Source organism: Acomys russatus, chromosome 32 (assembly GCF_903995435.1).
Source record: "Acomys russatus chromosome 32, mAcoRus1.1, whole genome shotgun sequence".
Lineage (NCBI taxonomy): Eukaryota > Metazoa > Chordata > Mammalia > Rodentia > Muridae > Acomys > Acomys russatus.
The window spans coordinates 1,742,288-1,762,074 of NC_067168.1; the positions used below are offsets into that span (position 1 = coordinate 1,742,288).

At 46.5% G+C, this 19,787-nt stretch overlaps 1 protein-coding gene across 1 annotated transcript; it reads left to right on the forward strand.

Annotated features, from left to right (window-relative positions):
- The first annotated feature begins 2,345 nt into the window (after positions 1-2,345).
- Positions 2,346-10,955, forward strand: Rsl24d1 (ribosomal L24 domain containing 1). Its single transcript, XM_051140210.1, has 6 exons — positions 2,346-2,489; positions 5,045-5,158; positions 6,255-6,327; positions 7,507-7,570; positions 9,323-9,408; positions 10,667-10,955. Exons 1-6 carry the CDS (start codon positions 2,409-2,411, stop codon positions 10,738-10,740), a joined length of 492 nt encoding a protein of 163 aa, XP_050996167.1. The 5' UTR covers positions 2,346-2,408; the 3' UTR covers positions 10,741-10,955.
- The last annotated feature ends 8,832 nt before the right edge of the window (positions 10,956-19,787 follow it).

The window sequence follows — 19,787 nt, forward strand, 5'->3', positions numbered from 1 at the left end:
TATCTGGACTGGGAGGATTGCAACCTCAAACAGCAGGGTCCTCCAACATTTGATCAGGAGGCTAGGGCAGGCCAGGGGGTTGGGGGGGGGGGACAGGAGGGTAGGCAAGCCTATAGAGCAGCTTCATCTACAGTACAGGGCATGCCATTTTCACTTTTCTGGTAGCCACAAAGTCCCCCATCCCTCCTTTAACAGAGCCTCAATAAGTAGCTCTCACTGACCTGAAGGTTGCTAAGGAAACCAGGAGGGTATAGAACCCATAAAAGTCATCCTATAGCCTCCTTAGTGCTGCTGTTAAGGACATACACCAGCACTCTTGTTTTGTTTTGTTTGTTTGTTTGTTTGTTTCCGAGACAGGGTCTCTCTGTGTTAGTCTTGGCTGTCCTGAGCTTGCATAGTAGACCAGGCTGGCCTTGAACTCACAGCGATCCACCTGCCTCTGCCTCCCAAGTGCTGGGATTAAAGGTGTGTGCTACCACACCCGGTGCACCACCACTCTTAGTCAGAAATTTAACAGTTATTTTTGGTTTTGTTTTTTTGTTTTTGAGACAGTGTTCTTTTTTCCTAATATTTATTTATATTAAAAAAAATTATTTATTATGTATACAGTGCTCTGCCTGCATTAATGACAGGAGAGGGCATTGGATCTCATTATAGATGATTATGAGCCACCATGTGGTTGCTGGGAATTGAATTCAGGACCTCTGGAAGAGCAGTCAGTGCTCTTAACCTCTGAGCTATCTCTCTAGCCCTTTAATATTTATTTATTTATTATGTTTACAGTGCTCTGTCTGCACGTACACCTGCAGTCCAGAAGAGGGCATCAGATCACATTGTAGATGGTTGTGAGCCACCATGTGGTTGCTGGGAATTGAACTCAGGACCTCTGGAAGAGCAGACAGCGTTTTTAACTGCTGAGCCATCTCTCCAGACAGAGTTTTTTTTGGAACTCAGAGCCCACTCCCCCATACCACCCCTGCCCCTGCCTCACTGACCTGGTGACACTAAAAGCATGCGCCACCACTGCCCAGCAAACATATTTTAAATATTCCAATATGTGACCAACCCATAAATATGGTGGCACACCTCTACAACACCAGCACAGAGACAGAAGGACCATGTTTCCTGGGCAACTCTGGGCTACACATTGAGATGGCTACTTCAAAAACAGAATGAGGCGCTGGAGAGATGGCTCACCTACTCTTCCAGAAGACTTGGGTTCAATTTCCAGGATCCATATGGAGACTCACAATCATCTATAACTCCAGTTTTTGAGACCCTACCCAATCTTCTGCCCTTGGCCACTACAGCGCGCGCACGCACACGCGCGCGCGCACACACACACAGAGTGCACATTACTAAGCACGTAAACATACTAAAATAATTATTTAAAAAATAGACAGGTAGCCGGGCATGGTGGTGCATGCCTTTAATCCTAGCACTCGGGAGGCAGAGGTAGGTGGATGGCTGTGAGTTCGAGGCCAACCTGGTCTACAAAGCAAGTCCAGGACAGCCAAGGCTAACACATAGAGACCTTGTCTCCAAAAAACAACAAAAAAACCCAAACAACAATAACAACAACAACAAAATCAAACAAATAAGAAAAAAAAAAGTGCCAGGTGAGCTGGGTGGGGTGGCACATGCCTTTAATCCCAGCACTTGAGTAGTCGGCTGGGTCTACAAAACGAGTTCAGGACAGCTAAGGCTAGACAGAGAAACCCTGTCTCGAAAAACAAACAAAACAATAGCCAGGCATAGTAGTGCACTCCTTTAATCCCAGTACTAGGGAGACTTGAGACAGGCAGATCTGTAGCTATAGAGGCCAGCTTGGTTTACATATCCAGTTCCAAACTACACAAAATGAGACCCCGTTTCAAAAATGCTAAACCAGGGTAAGGGACCTGAGATCAGTCCCTGGGAACCACATGGCGGGAGGAGAGAAGCAACGCGCCCAAGCTGTCCTGACTTTCAGTAGGTTGGTCTCCCGCGGCGGGGTGGAAGGTTCTCGATACTCTCTGGGAAAGGTAAGCCTGGGGTAAAGGAGACCTTGGTTACAGTGGGGAGCATACTCCTGGCAAAGCACAATTACCACAGTAAGACTATGAGACGAGTATAAAGGGGAAACTGTGGAACTTGGAGCGCCCGTAGAGAAGATGACACGGGGTCACAAGTAAAAGAACAAAACCAAAAAAACCCAAAACCCAAACAAACAAGATGCTGTCTGTAGATTCTGCGTTTGTGCGCAGGGAGGGGCGTTCCTGAAGCGCGAACGACCGTAGGGCGGCCCCTTTCGCATTCCAGATACCGTTTCCGGGTCGGGTCAGAGAATTGCTTCCGCCGGCTAGGAAGTGACGTACCACTTCCTTTTAGGCTCGGCGTCTGTAAGGTGGCTCCCACGCGGGGTCAACATGAGGATCGAGAAGTGTTATTTCTGTTCGGGGCCGATCTACCCTGGCCACGGCATGATGTTTGTCCGCAACGACTGCAAGGTGAGGCGGCCGCGGCCCGCGCGCTGCCGACGGCTGGGGACGGGAGCGCGCGCGATTAGCGCGGGGTTCTGAGCGCCGTGGAGTGGCCATGGGCTGGAGTCCCGGCATCACTGCTGGCGAGGCCTCCTCGGTGCGGTCGGACCCCCATCCCACCCCCGGGTCACCTGGGCTGTCGCAGCATCAGGAAGTCGGTCGAACGTATGCTTAAGCTGACTTCCAGGTGGGACCAGCAGGAGGTGGGAGTGTCTGTTAGAGGTTAATGGACGGGGTGCCTGAGCGTTGTTGCTGGAAGGGAGCTGGGAGAGACTCTTTGGGGGAACTGACCTCCTCGGCAGCCTTCACTATCCCACTTTAGACCTCCGGGAGCAAAGCCTCTTTTAGTTAACAAGGGACGGTCCAGGCTTGTGAAGGCCAAGTTCGCAGTTCTCAGGTTCAGGACGCCTCGGAGCACTTCTCCTGGCTACACTGGGTCCCCCCCACCCCCGGCCCCCGAGTCCTTTGTTTCCATTTATGCATGTGAAGCAAAGAGCATCCTATGCAGGAGACCGCACAGTTTGTAAAAGGTGCAGAACGGAACAGTAGGGTCCCTGAAGAAGGCATTGGCTTGTAAATGACGACCAAAGCTTGGGATGGGGCGGTAAGTGTGAGCAGTATACACACTGGGTGAAGTGTGACAGGCATTGTTATATGGCACATGCGCGTGTCCTCTGATTGGGGCGTGAATCCCATTCCTCTAATTCTCAGAATTGCATGTACCCAATACACTTTGGTCACATTTGAGCCGGCTGCTCTCGTCTTCTCCCCCACTTACTGCGTTCCTTTGTCTTTGCAGACAGTTCCCCCCTTTTGTATCCTGCCCAGTTTTGTGTGTGTGAGAAGCAACGAGTGCCTTTAGGGTAACTCGGAAGGGCGTGGGTAAAGGGTCACTTACGGGCCCAAGCACCTTGTTAGCCTGTACTACTGAAGGCCTCTGTCACCCACCAAGCAGCTGTTCACTGCATATAAATCTTCTCCAGGGGTGGAACTTTGTGAGCCGTTCTGAGGGGTCGAGATTCAAAGGGAAATGTGAGCCTGTGAATGTTGCCCCCTGCGCCCTCTGCCCACCACCTACCCTATGTCTCAGTTTGACCTCATTAATCACTCTTGCTTCATTGTCACTATGTATGTTATTGTGGATAGCGTTATTTTGTTGTTTGCATCCTGATCTGGTATCAGTCTCTTTTATTTATTTATTTACTTATTTGGTGTTTTGAGACAAGGTTTTTCTTGTCCTGGACTCGCTTTGTAGACCAGGCTGCCCTTGAACTCACAGCGATCCACCTGCCTCTGCCTCCTGAGTGCCGGGGTTAAAGGCGGGCGCCACCAGGAGATGGCATTATTATTATTTTTTTTTTCAGTCTCTCCACAATTTATTTTCATTCTGTATACATTGAAATAGAACTTTATAGCCCATAGATACATGCAATTGATATTTGTCAATTAAAAATGAAGCGCAAAGGTCTTTGATTGGGATATAGTTAAGAGAAGAGAGTGTCACTAGTAGTCGGATAATTCAACCCCAAATTTGACAAGAACAAAGATTTTTTTTAAAATGATAGATTCGAAAAGTAAATAAAATGCATATTTGACTATATTTTGATGGCATTATTTTTTAAAGGCATTGAAGTGACGAGACAATGCAGCTTAGATATGAAGAGCCTCGCTAGCCACCCCAGGAACACACTGCAGCGTTAGTAAGTTGAAAGAGGCAGCTGCCTCGGGGAATTAAGATAGTAAAGACTGCCTCAGATCTGTGAACATGATCTTTAAAAACACATCCTGCGCACAGCAAGGAAGCAAATGTCTGCCATCCCAGTAGGTAGAAGGCCGAGGCAGGACAATCCCAAGTTGCAGGCCAGACTTGACAACCCCGTAAGGCTTTGTTTTAGAACACCAACCAAAAAGCCAGTCACTGGAACTCATAGTTAGTGATGAGATAGACACTGGTAAAGGAAAGGAAGAACGACCTAGTAGCACTTGTACTTTTGAAAATATTCTGTGCTTTCGGCCAGAATGACAGAAGGAAGCAAGTGGGATTTCGGTGTGGCTCAAAACTCACACTAGGCATATAGGAAAGGATTTAAGGAACTTAGTAATATTCCTTCAGCTGGGAGGCAAAGGCAGCACTCAGGAGGCAGAGACAGGCAGATTGCTGTGAGTTCAAGGCCAGCCTGGTCTACCGAGTGCAGGACAGCCAAGGCTACACAGAGAAACCCTGCTTCAAGAACAAACAAACAGACAAAACAAAAAGAAATATTCCTTCACTTGCCAGCGAGAGGTATTATTGTCTGAAGTGATTGATGGTGTTTTCAGGGTTCTTAGCCTATCAGGGGTGGTGTAGGATACCCACCAGACACTTGAGTTTCCTTCTGTTCTGTCTCATGTAACCCGAGTGCTGTTGGTGGGATTCTGCATGAGAGCCATTTGTCGGTCGGCTGGGTGGCAGGCAGATCCTGTGATAGAAATTTTTTGTTTTTATTGTTGACTCTTCATATTTTAACTAGAGTTTCTTGTAGGTGTTTCGATTCTGCAAGTCCAAGTGTCATAAGAACTTCAAGAAGAAGCGGAACCCACGCAAGGTCAGGTGGACTAAGGCCTTCCGGAAAGCAGCTGGCAAAGAGCTCACGGTGGTGAGTACAGCCGGAGGTTGCCCAGCCTCATGGGCTCCTGTCACGTGCTTGTGTGTGGGTTTTTATTTGGCTCTGGAAAGTCTCATTCTCATGTGATCCTAAAATCCATTGTTCTGTACACTGCCGAAAAGGGAAAACTGCCCACCCCAGTTTGTAGAAGTGATTTAAAAAAAAAAAAAAAAAATGGGAGGAGGCAGGGTTCGAGAGAGGGTTTGTCTGTGGAGTCTTGGCTGTCCTGGACAGCCAACCGTGAACACAGCTGCATGTTTATAGGATCTGGTTACTCTTTTAAAAATAATCTTCAGTGTAGGGGAAGTAGCTTGGCTCCCCACCCCGCCGCCCTGCCCTGTCCCAGCCCTAGCTGACTTACTGGTGAGTGCACAGTGAGCTGAACAGAACCGCACATTTGTAAATGAAATAGCTAGTATAGAGTTGATGTCCGTGTGCTTCTGTCAGCTACACCTGAAGGCCAAGGAATAGCTCAGCTTTTCCTAATTGTTTTGCATGTCTTCAGATGAATGTTTATTAACTATCAAACTACCCCCATTTGGAGGCTTCTGTGCCACACGGGTTATACCCTGCAGATGTGCAGTTCACACCTTTTTGTTGTAACGGGCTCAAACAATATGAATTCTTGGTATTTGATTTGAACTGTGATTCTCCTCTGAAGCTCAGAAATTGGGGTAGCCCTTTCAGTTTGTTTATAGTTCTTGAGGTTGCTTATAGCCCCTGCGGGAGGGAGTGATGCTCCGTTCTCTCTGAGAATCCTCGAGAAGAGAGCTGTCCCAGCTAGGGGAAAGCTAGTGTTCTCCAGTGTTAGGAGGAGGGTGTCTTAATATGCACCCACTTAGGATTTCTGTGCAAAGGAGACTGTTTTTTTTTTTTTTTTGGTTTTTCGAGACAGGGTTTCTATTTGTAGCCTTGGCCATCCTGGACTCACTTTGTAGACCAGGCTGGCCTCGAACTCACAGCGATCCACCTGCCTCTGCCTCCCGAGTGCTGGGATTAAAGGCATGCACCACCATGCCCGGCTGAGACTGTTTTAAGTATTGCTTGCTTACCATCTTTCCTACCAACCCCCTGTTCCATCTTATAGGACAACTCATTTGAATTTGAAAAACGTAGGAATGAACCTGTGAAATACCAGCGAGAGCTATGGAACAAAACCAGTAAGTCCCTGGGGGTGGCAGGTGTTCAGGGGAGACTATGGTGGGCATTCTGTAACTTTAAATGCTGGCTTGTTGTGTAAATACTCAACTTCATTGCGTGCCTCTTTTTCATCGTGTTAACAGAATAGTCTTGTTGGTGTTTATGTCTTTAGTTGTAAGTTGTTCCAGATTCTTTTTAGAATTTGGCTGAATTTGGGTGATCAGAAATTGACTGGTATATGTATATTCAAATAATGTAATTATTAAACTTGAAGCACCTACCCAAAATAAACCTCCCAAAATTCGAAAGAATATATAAAAGGAATGTTTCAGTGTGTGAAGCGAGACCCAGCTAAAAAATACACAGACCTTGTATGCTAGACTGGCTCCTGCAGGGTCACGTGTTTGCTGTGTGCCTTCCACAGTAGGATGGAAAGGTGCTTCATCTAAGTGCTTGTTTGGGTAAATATGAAGTTACAGGCCTCAAATTGAAAGCAGCGGTGCTCAGATTCCCAAGTGCTGGTATTTTAGGTGTCTGCTGTGTGACGTCCTTCTGGTTGCAGTGTTTTTGTGTGTGACAGGTCTCCTGCTCTGCCTTCTCTCCTTCCTCCCCCTGGCTGCTTTCGTGTAGCCTTCAACTTGCAGATCATGCACAGTCTCTGCCCTCTTTGGAGCACTCTGGGGGTCCGTTACTTGCTAATTGGTTCAGATATTACTGGCTCATTCCCACTTCTGTGAACGCTCTAAGAGGCAGTGCAGCACCACCTTTCTTTCCTACAGGGGTTCTGTCTTTTTTTTTTTTTTTGGTTTTTTGAGACAGGGTTTCTTTGTGTAGCTTTGGCTGTCCTGGACTCGCTTTGTAGACCAGGCTGGCCTCGAACTCACAGTGATCCACCTGCCTCTGCCTCCTGAGTGCTGGGATAAAGGCGTGCACCACCATGTCTGACTACAAAAGCAGAGTTTTTGACAGTGTTTAGTGTAGATGGTATGGAAGTCTAACCTTGCTCCCTGAACTGTTTTATGCAGTTAGTAAACCAGAGTACTGTGCACAGCTAGCGTCTTGTACCTTTGGCTCTATCAGTAGTGATTGTTTTTTAGTGAATTTTTTCCTTTAAGCTTAACAAAGTCATGGAGAAGTATTTTTGTTAGTCCTACTGCTTGAATGTGCTTAAATTTACTGACTTGTAAATTTTTTTGTAGTTGATGCAATGAAGAGAGTTGAAGAGATCAAACAGAAACGCCAGGCTAAATTCATAATGAACAGGTATGTACATATGTAGAGGAATAATTATGAGATTTCTAGAGGCATTGAGTTTTTTGTTTTTGTTTTTATTTTTTTTTTTATTTTTTTTTTTAAGATTTTATTTATTTATTATGTATACAGTGTTCTGTCTGCATGTACAGAGGGTGCTAGATCTTATTACAGATAGTTGTGAGCCACCATGTGGTTGCTGGGAATTGAACTCAGGACCTTTGGAAGAGCAGCCAGTGCTCTTAACCTCTGAGCCATCTCTCCAGCCCTGTTTTTATTTTTTTGTTTTTCCCCAAGACACGGTTTCTCTTGTAGCCTTGGTTGGGATTAAAAGCATGCGCCACCATGCCTGGCTTATTAATTTAAAAAAACAAAACAAAACAAAAAGAAACCCACATGGTGGCCCATAACCATCTATAATGAGATCTGGTGTTCTCTTCTGGTCTGCTGGCTCACATCCAGGCAGATTATTATATAATAAATAAATAAGTAAGTAAATAAATAAATAAATGAGTGAGTGTTTTGCCTGCGTGTATGCAAGTGCACCATGTACGTGCACTGTCTGCAGAGGTCAGAAAAAGGCATCAAATCTGGAACTGGAGTTACAGATAGTTGTAAGCCACCATGTAGGCCCTGGGAACTGAATCCAGGTCCTCTGTGCGAGCAACCAGTGTTCTTAACCACTGGGGCATCTCTCTAGCCTCTTTTTTTTTCCTTCTTTTTTGTTTATTTTTGTCTTTTGAGACAGAGCCTAACTGGTGGCTCTTGCTGGCCTGGAATTTAGAGATCCACCTGCCTCTACTTTCTGAGTGCTGGGATTAAAGGAGTTTGCCCCACTCCCAGCCTAAATATTTAAACTTTTTAGTGCTTGTGTGTGCTCACTGTGGTGGGTGTAAACTTGCCATGGCATGTATCTGCAGCTCAGAGGACATATTGCAGAAGTTGGCTCTTTGTTTATACTGTGTGGGTTCAAGGGATTGAATTCAGGTAGTTGGGCTTGGCAGCAAGTACCTCTACCTACTGAGCCATGTCACTGGCAAAATCTAGCTTTAAATCTAGTCTCCGTGGACATCTTAGTAAAGAAGCATGCTGTGGCAGCTTTCTGGCATTTCAGAAAGTGAGCATGGCCGGGCGTGGGGGCGCATGCCTGTAATCCCAGCACTCAGGAGGCAGAAGATCTCTGAGTTCAAAGCCAGCCTGGTCTACAAAGCAAGTCCAGGACAGCCAGGACTACAAGAAAAACCCTGTCTCAAAAACAAAAACCCCGAAGGTGAGCACCGTGCATGTGAGGACGCACAGTGTTTCTGGTGAATGCTGTGTTTATGCTCCTGCAGTTGCTGAATAAGTAACAAAGTGATAACACAGCCCAGAGAGTGTGCTCTGTGAGGAGGAAGCACCCACACTGGCACTTGAGACTGCCTTGTGTGATAGTGCTTTGTGTGTGTGCCATGGAAATGGGCTCCGACATCTGCTGAGTCCTCTCTCACACCTTGTTCTGTCAGCAGATAAGCATTGCGCCCCGACCTTCACCGAAGAGAATGTCTATCAGTTAGGACTCAACAGGTGACAAGCATAAGGTTTAGGAACCAGTCGGCTTCCTTGCTGACCTGCCGCAGTTGTTGCTGAGCAGAAGGGTGGCCGCCCCTCTGCAGCCCCACCTGTGCCCTGTGCAGCCGGGTCGTTAGTGAGTGCAGGCGCTGTGCTGGGAGTGAGAGCCTCAGGCCTTTTGTCACTGAAGTTTGGCTTTGATGCATTTCATCACAGGCTGAAGAAAAACAAAGAGCTGCAGAAGGTCCAAGACGTCAGAGAGGTCAAGCAGAACATCCATCTCATCCGGGCTCCTCTTGCAGGTGAGTAGAGAGTCAGGAAGTCTGAGCTTTTGGGCTCCCTGAAGTGTCTTCCATTTAAACTGTCATTAGGCCTTGGTGATATGGTCTGTCTAAAAGTGCCTTTTATTCAGTGTCTCCCCACTGTGGGCTTATAGTCTTTCTTCCCTCCATTTTTCCACAAATGCTGCCTTCTTTTTTAAAAACCTTTTTTTTAAAGATTTGTGTATTTATTATGTATACAGTGCTCTGCCTGCATGACAGAAGAGGGCATTAGATCACATAGATGGTTGTGAGCCACCATGTAGTTGCTAGGAATTGAACTCGGGACCTCTGAAAGAACAGTCAGTGCTCTTAACCTCTGAGCCACCTCTCTAGCCCACAAATGCCTTCTTAAATAACAAAATTGTTTCTGCAATAATTGCATAGGCAGTGTTTGCCTCATACTTTAGATTAAAAGACACTTCATGTTAGTGACTCTCAAACATTGGTTTGTATTGGGATAATCTGGGGGCCTTAGTATAAACAAAAGTCCAGGTCCCCAGTAGCTCTCAGGTGGTCCTGGTACCTACCACATTTCAGGAGGACTTTCTGTAATAAAACCTTCTGTGTATTACACTTACCTGGGCACTTTTATGTAGCCAGCAGCATAGACACCATCTTACATACTTTATTTTTTCTTAGTGCAGATTACTCAGAGGGAGAGAGGAATTCTTGACTTGTCTTAGTAAAGGAAAGCTCTAGTTAGGTCTTGGCTGGGTCTGTGTGTAGGGACTGCCTTGCTCATGTTGTATCCAATTCCATCCAAACAAAATAGACCAAGCCCTTTGGCACTTGCTTCTGGTGCACATGATGCAGAGCCCAGAAAGAACAGAGCCCCGCTTCTTTTAATTCTCAGTAGCCTCTTCTGGTCAGGTGGACCGTGTACCCTCTTAGCAGAGAGTCTCGTTCCAGTTTTAGATTATGAACCCGCAGTAGTTGAGTGACGTAGGGCATGTGGCTCTGCCTGTGCTTTCCCATGGTTCAGTAGGCTTTGCAGGAGTTGAGATGAGGCGTCTGTAGAATGCTCTGTGCATTGCTAAGATCTGGTGAGTTTGCCCAGTATTCCTAAATCCTTAGAAACAGCTGTGACTTCAGGGCGGGCAGGTGCTCTGTAGAGTGCAGGGCCACACTTAAACGCTCCTGTGTTTTACATTTCTCTTCTTTTTTAAACTTGAGTTACATTTTGAGAATCTCATATGTGAGTACTGTATTTACATTGCATCTTCTGCATCTTTTAAAGGCAAAGGAAAGCAGCTGGAGGAAAAAATGGTGCAGCAGTTACAGGAGGATGTGGACATGGAGGATGCTGCCTAACGGTGCTGCCTGCAACCAGCCCCGTGGACACTGGAAATGAGTGGAGACTTTCGGTCCCTAAGTTATTGATTGGTTACATAAGGTCCCTGAGACAGAGGCTGCTCACCTGCTTCCCTCCTGAGTTGCAGCGTGGAGGTGCATCCCATTGTGCATGTTAGGTCTCAGCTGAGTTTCTGCTCACGCAAACACAAAAGTTCGTGTGTAGGTGAGGATGTGAACTGTGGGTGTGCCATGGTTCAGCCACTGCGCCAGGCAGCGTTTCTGTACTGTCTTGCTAGTGTGGAATCTGTAATGATGTAATATTGTCTTTGTACTAGAATAGTCTGTTTATTAGGGGAGCAGAGATCACCCAGGACCTAACCCTTCTCTTGACAACCGTCTCTTGTTTTGGTCTAGTCTGTTTAGTAGCTTCTTGTAGCTGCACAATGGCCTTATATAACGCCTTGCATTGTGCTGGGCTGTCCTAGTAGGCAGCTGTGACGTGGGCTAGGCGGGTTGAATACACTTTACCTGAATGGCACCTATTATTTTTGCTTTGGAGAATATACAATACGAGTTTTGACTTCGGTCCCAGCTGGGATCCCAGCCCAGCAGTGGTCTAGAAGCAAAAGAATCTTGGTGCCTTTCAGAATTAAGTGTGTGGTTTTGTGCTTTGCTTTGTGTTTTCTGTTTAGCCTTGGCTGTCCTGAAACTCACTATGTAGACCAGGCTGCCTTGAACTCACAGAGATCCGGCTGCCTCTGCCTCCTGAGTGCTGGGATTAAAGGAGTGAGCTGTCATAACACTCAGCATTTTTAAATTTTCTTTAAAAATCCAACCAAACAAAAGAAACTCATGTTCTTGGAATACAGCATTTACGGATAGAGTGCTGCCTATTATTTGTATATAAATAAAAACCCTTTCTAAAGTAAATGCCTACATATTTATTTAAAAGTTCTAAACAAAAGTACTTCATTTCTGTTCTTTGAAGAGAGCTTTGCCTACAGAAGTAGGAGGTATAGTTAGTTAAAGGAAAATACATGCAGGCCGGGCATACAGCACTCAGGAGGCAGAGGCAAGCACATCTTTGTCTACAAAGTGAGTCCAGGACAGCCAAGGCTACACAGAGAAACCCTGTCCAAAAAAAAAAAAAAGATAAGCTTGGGTGGCTGCATAAGCTTTTAATCTCAGCAAGAGGCAGGTGGGTCTCCATGAGTTCAAGGCCAGCCTGATCTACAGCGTGAGTTCCAGAACAGCCAGGGCTACACAAAGACTATTAAGCTTAGCTGGGCGGTGGTTGCCCACACCTTTGATCCCAGCACTGGGGGGCCAGAAGCAGGAGGACCTGTGAGTTTGGGGCAAGCTTGGTCTACGGAGTGCATTCTAGGACCTCCAGGTCTACACAACACAAAGCAAAACAAAACAACCCCCGCCGCCACCCCAAAAAGAAGAAAGAATATTAAGCTTGTATATTGACTTTGATAATACCACATTTAGAATAAATTATAAATCTTTAGGATTATATTGTTACAAAGTAATGCAAATCTTTTTCTTGGATTGTTTTTGTTTTTCGAGATAGGGTTTTTCTGTGTAGCCCTGCTGTCCTTGACTCAGGCCTGGCTGGCCTCGCCGTATACCACCGTGCCCGGCTTACTCCTTGGGTTTTTGAGACAAGGTCTCGTCATGTATCTTGGCTGGCCTGGAACTTTTTTTTTTTAAAACATTTGTGTGTGCGTGTGTCATACGTGTGAAGGTTAGAGTATAATTTAAGGGAGTCAGGGAAGTCAGAATACCAGTCTTACTGGTGGCAAGCACCTTTACCCACTAAGCGGCCTTAATGTCTTTACAGTGGGGTTTTTTTTTGTTTTTTTGTTTTTTAATTAATTCTTGTTACATCTCAGTGGTTATCCCATCCCTTGTGTCCTCCCATTCTTCCCTCCCTCCCCCTTTTTCCCTTATTCCCCTCCCCTATGACTGTTCCTGAGGGGGATTACCTCCCCCTGTATGTGCTCATAGGGTATCAAGTCTCTTCTCTGTTTTTGTTTTTTTGAGACAGGGTTTCTCTATGTAGCCTTGGCTGTCCTGGACTTGCTTTGTAGACCAGGCTGGCCTTGAACTCTTGTCTCTGCCTCCCGAGTGCTGGGATTAAAGGCCTGTGCCACCACGCCTGGCGTCTTTCTTTTTTTTTTTTTAAGACAGGGTTTCTCTGTGTATGTGCCACCACTGCCTGGCAAAAACACAGGATTTTTTTTTTTTCTTTTTAGATCTATTTATTTATTATGTATATAGTATTCTGCCCACATGTGTGCCTGCGGGCCAGATGAGGGCACCAGATCTCATAGATGGTTATGAGCTACCATGTGGTTGCTGGGAATTGAACTTGGGACCTTTGGAAGAACAGACCGTGCTCTTAACCTCTGAGCCACCTCTGCAGCCCCCACGATCTTTCATTTAACTATCAGATAGTGGAAATGTGGGTCTACCTATGGACAGTTTTAGGAGACCTTGGCTTTTTTTGTGTGTTTTTTGTTGTTTTTCTTCTTTGAGGCAGGGTTTCTGCGTAGCTCTGGCTGTCCTGAAACTCAAAGAGATCCACCAGACTCTGCCTCTTGAGTGCAGGGGTTCAATGTGTGTGCCTCCACAGCCTGGCCGTTCCCTCTTGACAAGTAAGTTTAGTTCTGTAAGTTCAAGGCTTCTAGAGATTAGCGTCAGCTGTAGTTCAGAAATGTTCATTAGAAAGTGCCTTAAGTACTCTTTGCCTTTATGTTTTATTTTTTGTAAAAGATTCGTTTTTACTTTATATGAGTGTATATGCACCACTTTCATTAGCCTCGGATCCACAGAGGCCAGAAGAGGATGCTGGGTCCCTGTAATTAGACTTAACAGCCTGCTGCACTGCTGTGTGGGTGCTGGGAATTGAGACGGGGTCTCTGCAAGGTCTCCGCAGCCCTGCCCGCCTGTGTGGGCTTCTTGATGAAGCACGATGTGTTTGAAGTCGGCATTATTCATGCTAAGTAAGGCAGGGGGCTGCCAGGGGAAGGCAAGCATTTCTTCACTACGTAATGTGCTTTTGTTCATTTTAATGTGTGTTTTTAAAATGGTGCCTTGCTAACTTGGAGCCCACTGCTTTGCCTCTAGAGTGGTCAGTTTGGAGAAACTGAACAGAACTGAAATGTGTTCAGGGAAAAACATTTCACATGAACTATTTATTGTTGGCTCTGTTTCTTAACAATTAGACTTTATTATACAGTCCAACAATCCTATACAAGAGGGAAAAAGGGTTCAAGGGAAACAAGAGACCTTCTTGTATCTGTTCCATGGCACGGATCCCCAGGTGTCCCTGGCCTGCAAACTAGTCCGCGGTAAGCTGGTCTTTTCCCGGTCCACGTGTGATCCTGTTCGCATCCCTCTCAGGATCCCTGCCCCCTTCGATGTTCGGTTAGAAGCACAATAGCCCGGCTGGAGTCCCCCAGTCAGCTTCCTGAATTCCAGACCCATAATGGCTCCATCTAGTCTATCACAATGTATCCGTGGTGTTTCCAAGGGGCAAAGCCCACCAAGACTCCTTTCGCCTGGGACAAAGCTTACAATCCTTCCCACAAAATATTCCTTTCAAAAAATGTAAAAGGTTTTTTCTTTTTCCTTTTTTTTTTTTTTTTTTTTTTTTGGTTTTTCGAGACAGAGTCTCTCTGTGTAGCCTTGGTTGTCCTGGACTCGCTTTGTAGACCAGGCTGGCCTCGAACCCACAGTGATCTGCCTGCCTCTGCCTCCCGAGTGGGATTAAAGGCATGCACCACCACTGCCCGGCAAAATATTCTCTCTTGTCTCCCTGTCAGGGAATCGAACCCCGGTCTCCTGCGTGACAGGCGAGGGTACTTACTAACGAGGAAGACACATGTAAAAAGATTTTACATTAAAATTTTTGTTTCACATTTGCTTAAAGATTTTATTTTGTGGGTGCTGGAGAGATGGCTCAAAAGTTAAGAGCACTTGTTGGCTGCTCTTCCAGAGGACCCGAGTTCAGTTCCCATCACCTACATGGCAGCTTACAACTGTCTGTAGCTCCAGTTCTAGGGGATCCAACACCCTCACACAGATAAATATGCAAGCAAAACACCAATGTATATAAAATAGAAAATAAACTTAAAAAGATTTTATTTTGTGTGTATAGTGTTTTGCCTGCATGTATGTTTGTGTACCACATGCATACAGCACCCACAGAGCAGCAGATACCTGGAACTGAGGAACTCTGCATCCTCTGGCTGATCAGCCAGTGCTCTAACTACTGAGCCATCTCTCCAGGCCCCTGAGAGAAAGGACTTGGATCCGGTAAGTGGTTTTGAGTGCCGTCCTGAACAGCTCAAAGGATGGCTGGGTGGTCCTCAGTGTAAGCCTCCTCAAGGGGGGAGACCTGGCAGGGGAAGAGGATGTCTTGGAGCAGTTGAAGCTTTTTTTATGGGGGTGGACACTGGCAGTTCTGGGATGACAGGTCGGCTGTGATTGGCTTTCTGAGGCAGCAAATGCAGTGAGGCTAAGGCTTCAGCAACACCAGAAGTCAGGGTGTCCGTGCTGCAGGAATTGTTTTCATTTAGCTTTGGGTTTTCAACACCTGCTTTCATTTAGGAGCAAGCAGTTTTGAGTTCAGCGCTCACTGATTAGGAATGTTGTTGGTGTGCTGTGGCGGGGTGGTGGTTGACCTGGTTTGTTGTAGCCGAGGAAGTCACTGGGAAGTATGCTAGCTGTACAGGACAGTTTAAATCATTTACTGCATTGCCAGTGATAGTCCCCCCAAGACTGTCAGAATTATTGCTGACAGGAATTCTGTCCCTTGGGCTGGAGAGATGATAGCTTAGAGGTTAAGAGCACTGTCTGCTCTTCTAGAGGTCCTGAGTTCAATTTCCAGCAACCACATGGTGGTTCACAACCATCTAGAATGAGATCTGGTGCCCTCTTCTGGTGTGCAGGCGCACATGTGGGCAAAACACTATACATAGTAAATAAATATATCCTTAAAAGATTAAAAATAAGACCCAGGCACATGCCTTTAATCCCAGCACTTGGGAGGCAGAGGCAGGCAGATCTCTGTGAGTTCGAGGCTAGCCTGGTCTACAAAGTGAGTCCAGGACAGCCAAGACTATACAGAGAAACCCTGTCTCCAAAAACAAACCCAAATAAAATAAAATAAAATAAATAAAAAAATAGATCCAGAGCCGGGCGTGGTGGCGCACGCCTTTAATCCCAGCACTTGGGAGGCAGAGGCAGGCGGATCGCTGTGAGTTCGAGGCCAGCCTGGTCTACAAAGTGAGTCCAGGATGGCCAAGGCTACACAGAGAAACCCTGTCTGAAAAAACCAAAAAAAAAAAAAAAAATAGATCCAGGTGTGGTGGCGCATGCCTTTAATCCCAGCACTTGGGAGCAGAGGCAGGCAGATCTCTGTGAGTTCGAGGCCGGCCTCGTCTGCAAAGTGAATCCAGGACAGGCAAGGTTACACAGAGAAACCCTGTCTCCAAAAACCAAAAAAATTAAGAAAAAAAAAAAATAAGAGAGAGCCAGGTGTGGTGGCCCATGCCTTTAATCCCAGCACTTGGGAGGCAGAAGCAGTCAGATCTTTATGAATTCGAGGCCAGCCTGGCCCTTGTACCTGTCCAGGGCCTGACAGTCCTAACACAAGCTTCCGGTTCATCTGTGGTGAGTGGTGGGCTCTGAAGGCCACATGCTGTCACAAGTATCTTTCTATCATTAGCAAAGCATCTCAGTGGGCAGCACGTGTGGCAACACTCCATCCCCACTGGGTTAAATGGAACCTCGGAAGCAGGCAGGGCCCCTGTGAGTGCTAATCTCTATCTCTGCTGTCAACTTGACTGGATCCAGAACTGACTGCCCTGCAAGCTGCTAGGCCCTCCCTACGAAGGGCTTCCTTGAGTTTTTTGAAGTGAGAAGGCCTACCATGTCAACCTCTATCAAAGGATGGGGAAGAAGAGAGCTGCTTTTGTCTGCTTGCCTTCACTTCCGGCAAGTTCATCTGTGGCGTTGCCTGCATCATCATGAGAGCAGAGCTCTTCAGGGATCCTTCAGACTTCCAGCGCCCAGCGCAGACTGCTGAGCCATCCTGCATCATGGGCGCAACAACCAGACTTCTGGCGCCCAGTGTGGGGCAGCTAGTGTTGGGACACCGAGACTATAATGTAAGCCAATCTAATGAGCCCTCTTATACACATTTAGTCTCTATTCTGTTTCTTAGAGAACCCTAATCTAGCCCTTGGGGTCTACGGGAAGCTGCCGGTCATTTGAGGTTAAGAGTCTATTACGGTATCAAGGGTGTCCTACCCACAAGTCTGTGCTGTGAGCCTCGCGTCTGGTGTAACAGTATTAGCCGCGTTTAGTTGTTTGGCTTGTGAAAGCACCATCCTTTGAATAGACTCGTGCTGATTTTTTGTTTGTTTGTTTTGTTTTGAGACAGAGTTTCTCTGTGGCCTTGGCTGTCCTGGACCCACTTTGTAGACCAGGCTGGCCTCGAACTCACACCGATCCACCTGTCTCTGCCTCTCAAGTGCTGGGATTACAGGTGTGCGTCACCACGCCTGGCTCATGCTGACTATGAAAGTGTTAGTGGCTGGGCAGTTGAGTTCTTGTCCTCCCACCTTCCACTGAGGTAAGACACAACCTGAAGGTCTTGAGTACGTGCAGCCTCCAGCTCTGTAAGCAGAGAGTGCTCTTTACTGTCCTGGGACAGTGGCACAAGGTAGACTAAGACGGACCAGAAATCTGGGTCAAAACAGTTGAGGCTGAGCTCTGACAGTGGTGCCAGAGTGGCCTTGAAGCCGCAGTGATTGGTTGTACGTTAGCATTGCCTGGTGCAGGTTTTCATCACTGGAGCATGGTGTGTGTGTGTGTGTGTGTGTGTGTGTGTGTGTGTGTGTGTGTGTGTGTGTGTGTGTGTGTGTTTTACAGGAGCCCAGGTGTGAGTGTGTCTTACCCAGCCACCAAGGGATTCTGCTGAGATGGTGAGCATTTGCAATTGCTCGGTTAAGGCAATGAATGCAAACAGTGCTTTCTTAGGAGGTGCCTGGCTAAGGAGGCTTGCTTTGCATTATCAAGCGGGTTACTGGAATAACGGGAACAGTTTTTTGTGTGCTGCTTGGATAATGTTGATGGCATCTATGCACTTTTCTGCTGACTCCAGCAAGGTAGCTAGCTGATGGGTGCTGCTTGGCTTTTAACATGAATTGGGGTCCAAAGGCACCCGTGTCTACTTTTATTGCAGTTTGATTAGTAGTCTATCTGGGTGGATGTGACCATGCTATGAGCTGGAGGATTCTGTCATCCATTTTTTGGACTCTACATATTTCATTCTTAAATCTTCTGTCTATGAAGGGCCTGGTTAAGACATTTGCTTGAATCCCAAGTGAGCACTGGCCACAGTCCCGCCTTCCTGTTGGTGGCCCTTTCATGGTATAGCTTGTCATATACACAATAAACTTGCCCAACTTTGAGGAGGGGCGAGGGGGCCGTGTGAGTGGAAAACAGGGATTTTTACCTACAAGAGGCTTGCGCCACCTGCAGCTGAGCAGCAGCAGAAAGCACGGGAACAGTCTCTCAAGCCTGGTACCTACTGGTACCCAAGTAGGCTGTTCACTAATTATAACTACAGGGGCAGAGTGTGAATTCAGAGGAAGGACTCAGCCAGCCTCAGGTTGTACGGTCTCCAGAAAACTCGAATCAGTCAAAGAAAAGCGAGCTGTATCTCTGTCTTGAGATCACCAAAGCGAGTGCTTTCTGGCTTTGCTGTTTCTTCTCACGATGGAAGCTGTTCGGACAATCCCAGGAGCAGTGGGCGGTACTGTTTCTCAACATGGCCTCTACCAAAACCTCTTCCTGTAACTGCCGAGGTATGCAGGGCTGGGGCTTTTACCTCATCTCTTCCTTTATGTATGTTTTTAAATTATGTGTGTATGTCAGTATGTGTTTGTGTATGTACATGTGAATGCAGTGTCCTTGGAAGCTAGAAAAAGACGTCAGATTCCCTGGGGTTGTAGTTGCAGGCAGTTGTGAGCTGCCATGTTCGTGCTGGGAATGCAACCCAGGACCTCAGGAAAAGCAGCCGGTTCTTGACCTCTGAGCTAGACTCCAGCCCCTGTTACATCTTTTTAACACTCTTCCCAGATGGAATATATTTGTTTGTAGTCTATTACTTAAGGATCAATTTCAACTGTCTTTTGGGATAAAGTAAGTTATAATTCTCTAGCAATCTGCAGGGCATTTGGATTTTTTTCCCCCACCATTCTTCATTTCTCCATCCATTTGTTCAGTAAATACTACTGAGCTACTGTTATGTGCCAGGCATAACTAGACGCTGGAACCATTTCCGGTAAACAGAACGGATGGAATCCTTCAGATGAGAAAGAAAGTTACAGCTAACGATGGACAATTATCCTCTGAACGAATAGGATTGGGGTATGGCTGGTAATGTTTTTTTTTGTTGTTGTTGTTGCTGTTTTGTTTTGTTTTGTTTGAGACAGGGTTTCTCTGTGTAGCCTTGGCTGTCCTAGACTCCCTTTGTAGACCAGGCTGGCCTCGAACTCACAGCGATTCACCTGCCTCTGCCTCCCAAGTGCTGGGATTAAAGCCGTGCGCCACCACACCTGGCTTGGCTGTTAATGTTTGCTTTTAGTATACTCATATTTCTCTTTTTTAAAAAATATTTTTAAAAAAGATTTATTTCTTTATTATTATGTATACAGTGCTCTGCCTACACATTACACGTGCAGGCCAGAAGAGGGCATCAGGTCACATTGTAGATGGTTGTGAGCCACCATGTGGTTTCTGGGAATTGAACTCAGGTCCTCTAGAGGAGCAGCCAGTGCCCTTAACCTCTGAGCCATCTCTCCAGCCCCCTTAAAAATATTTTTTATTTAATTTTAATTTATGTGCATTGGTGTGAGGGTGTCAGATCTTGGGAGTTACAGACAGTTGTGAGTTGCTCTGTGGGTGCTGGGAGTTGAACCCAGGTTCTTTCGAAGAGCAGGCAGTGCTCTTAACCACGGAGCCATCTCTCCAGCCCATATTTC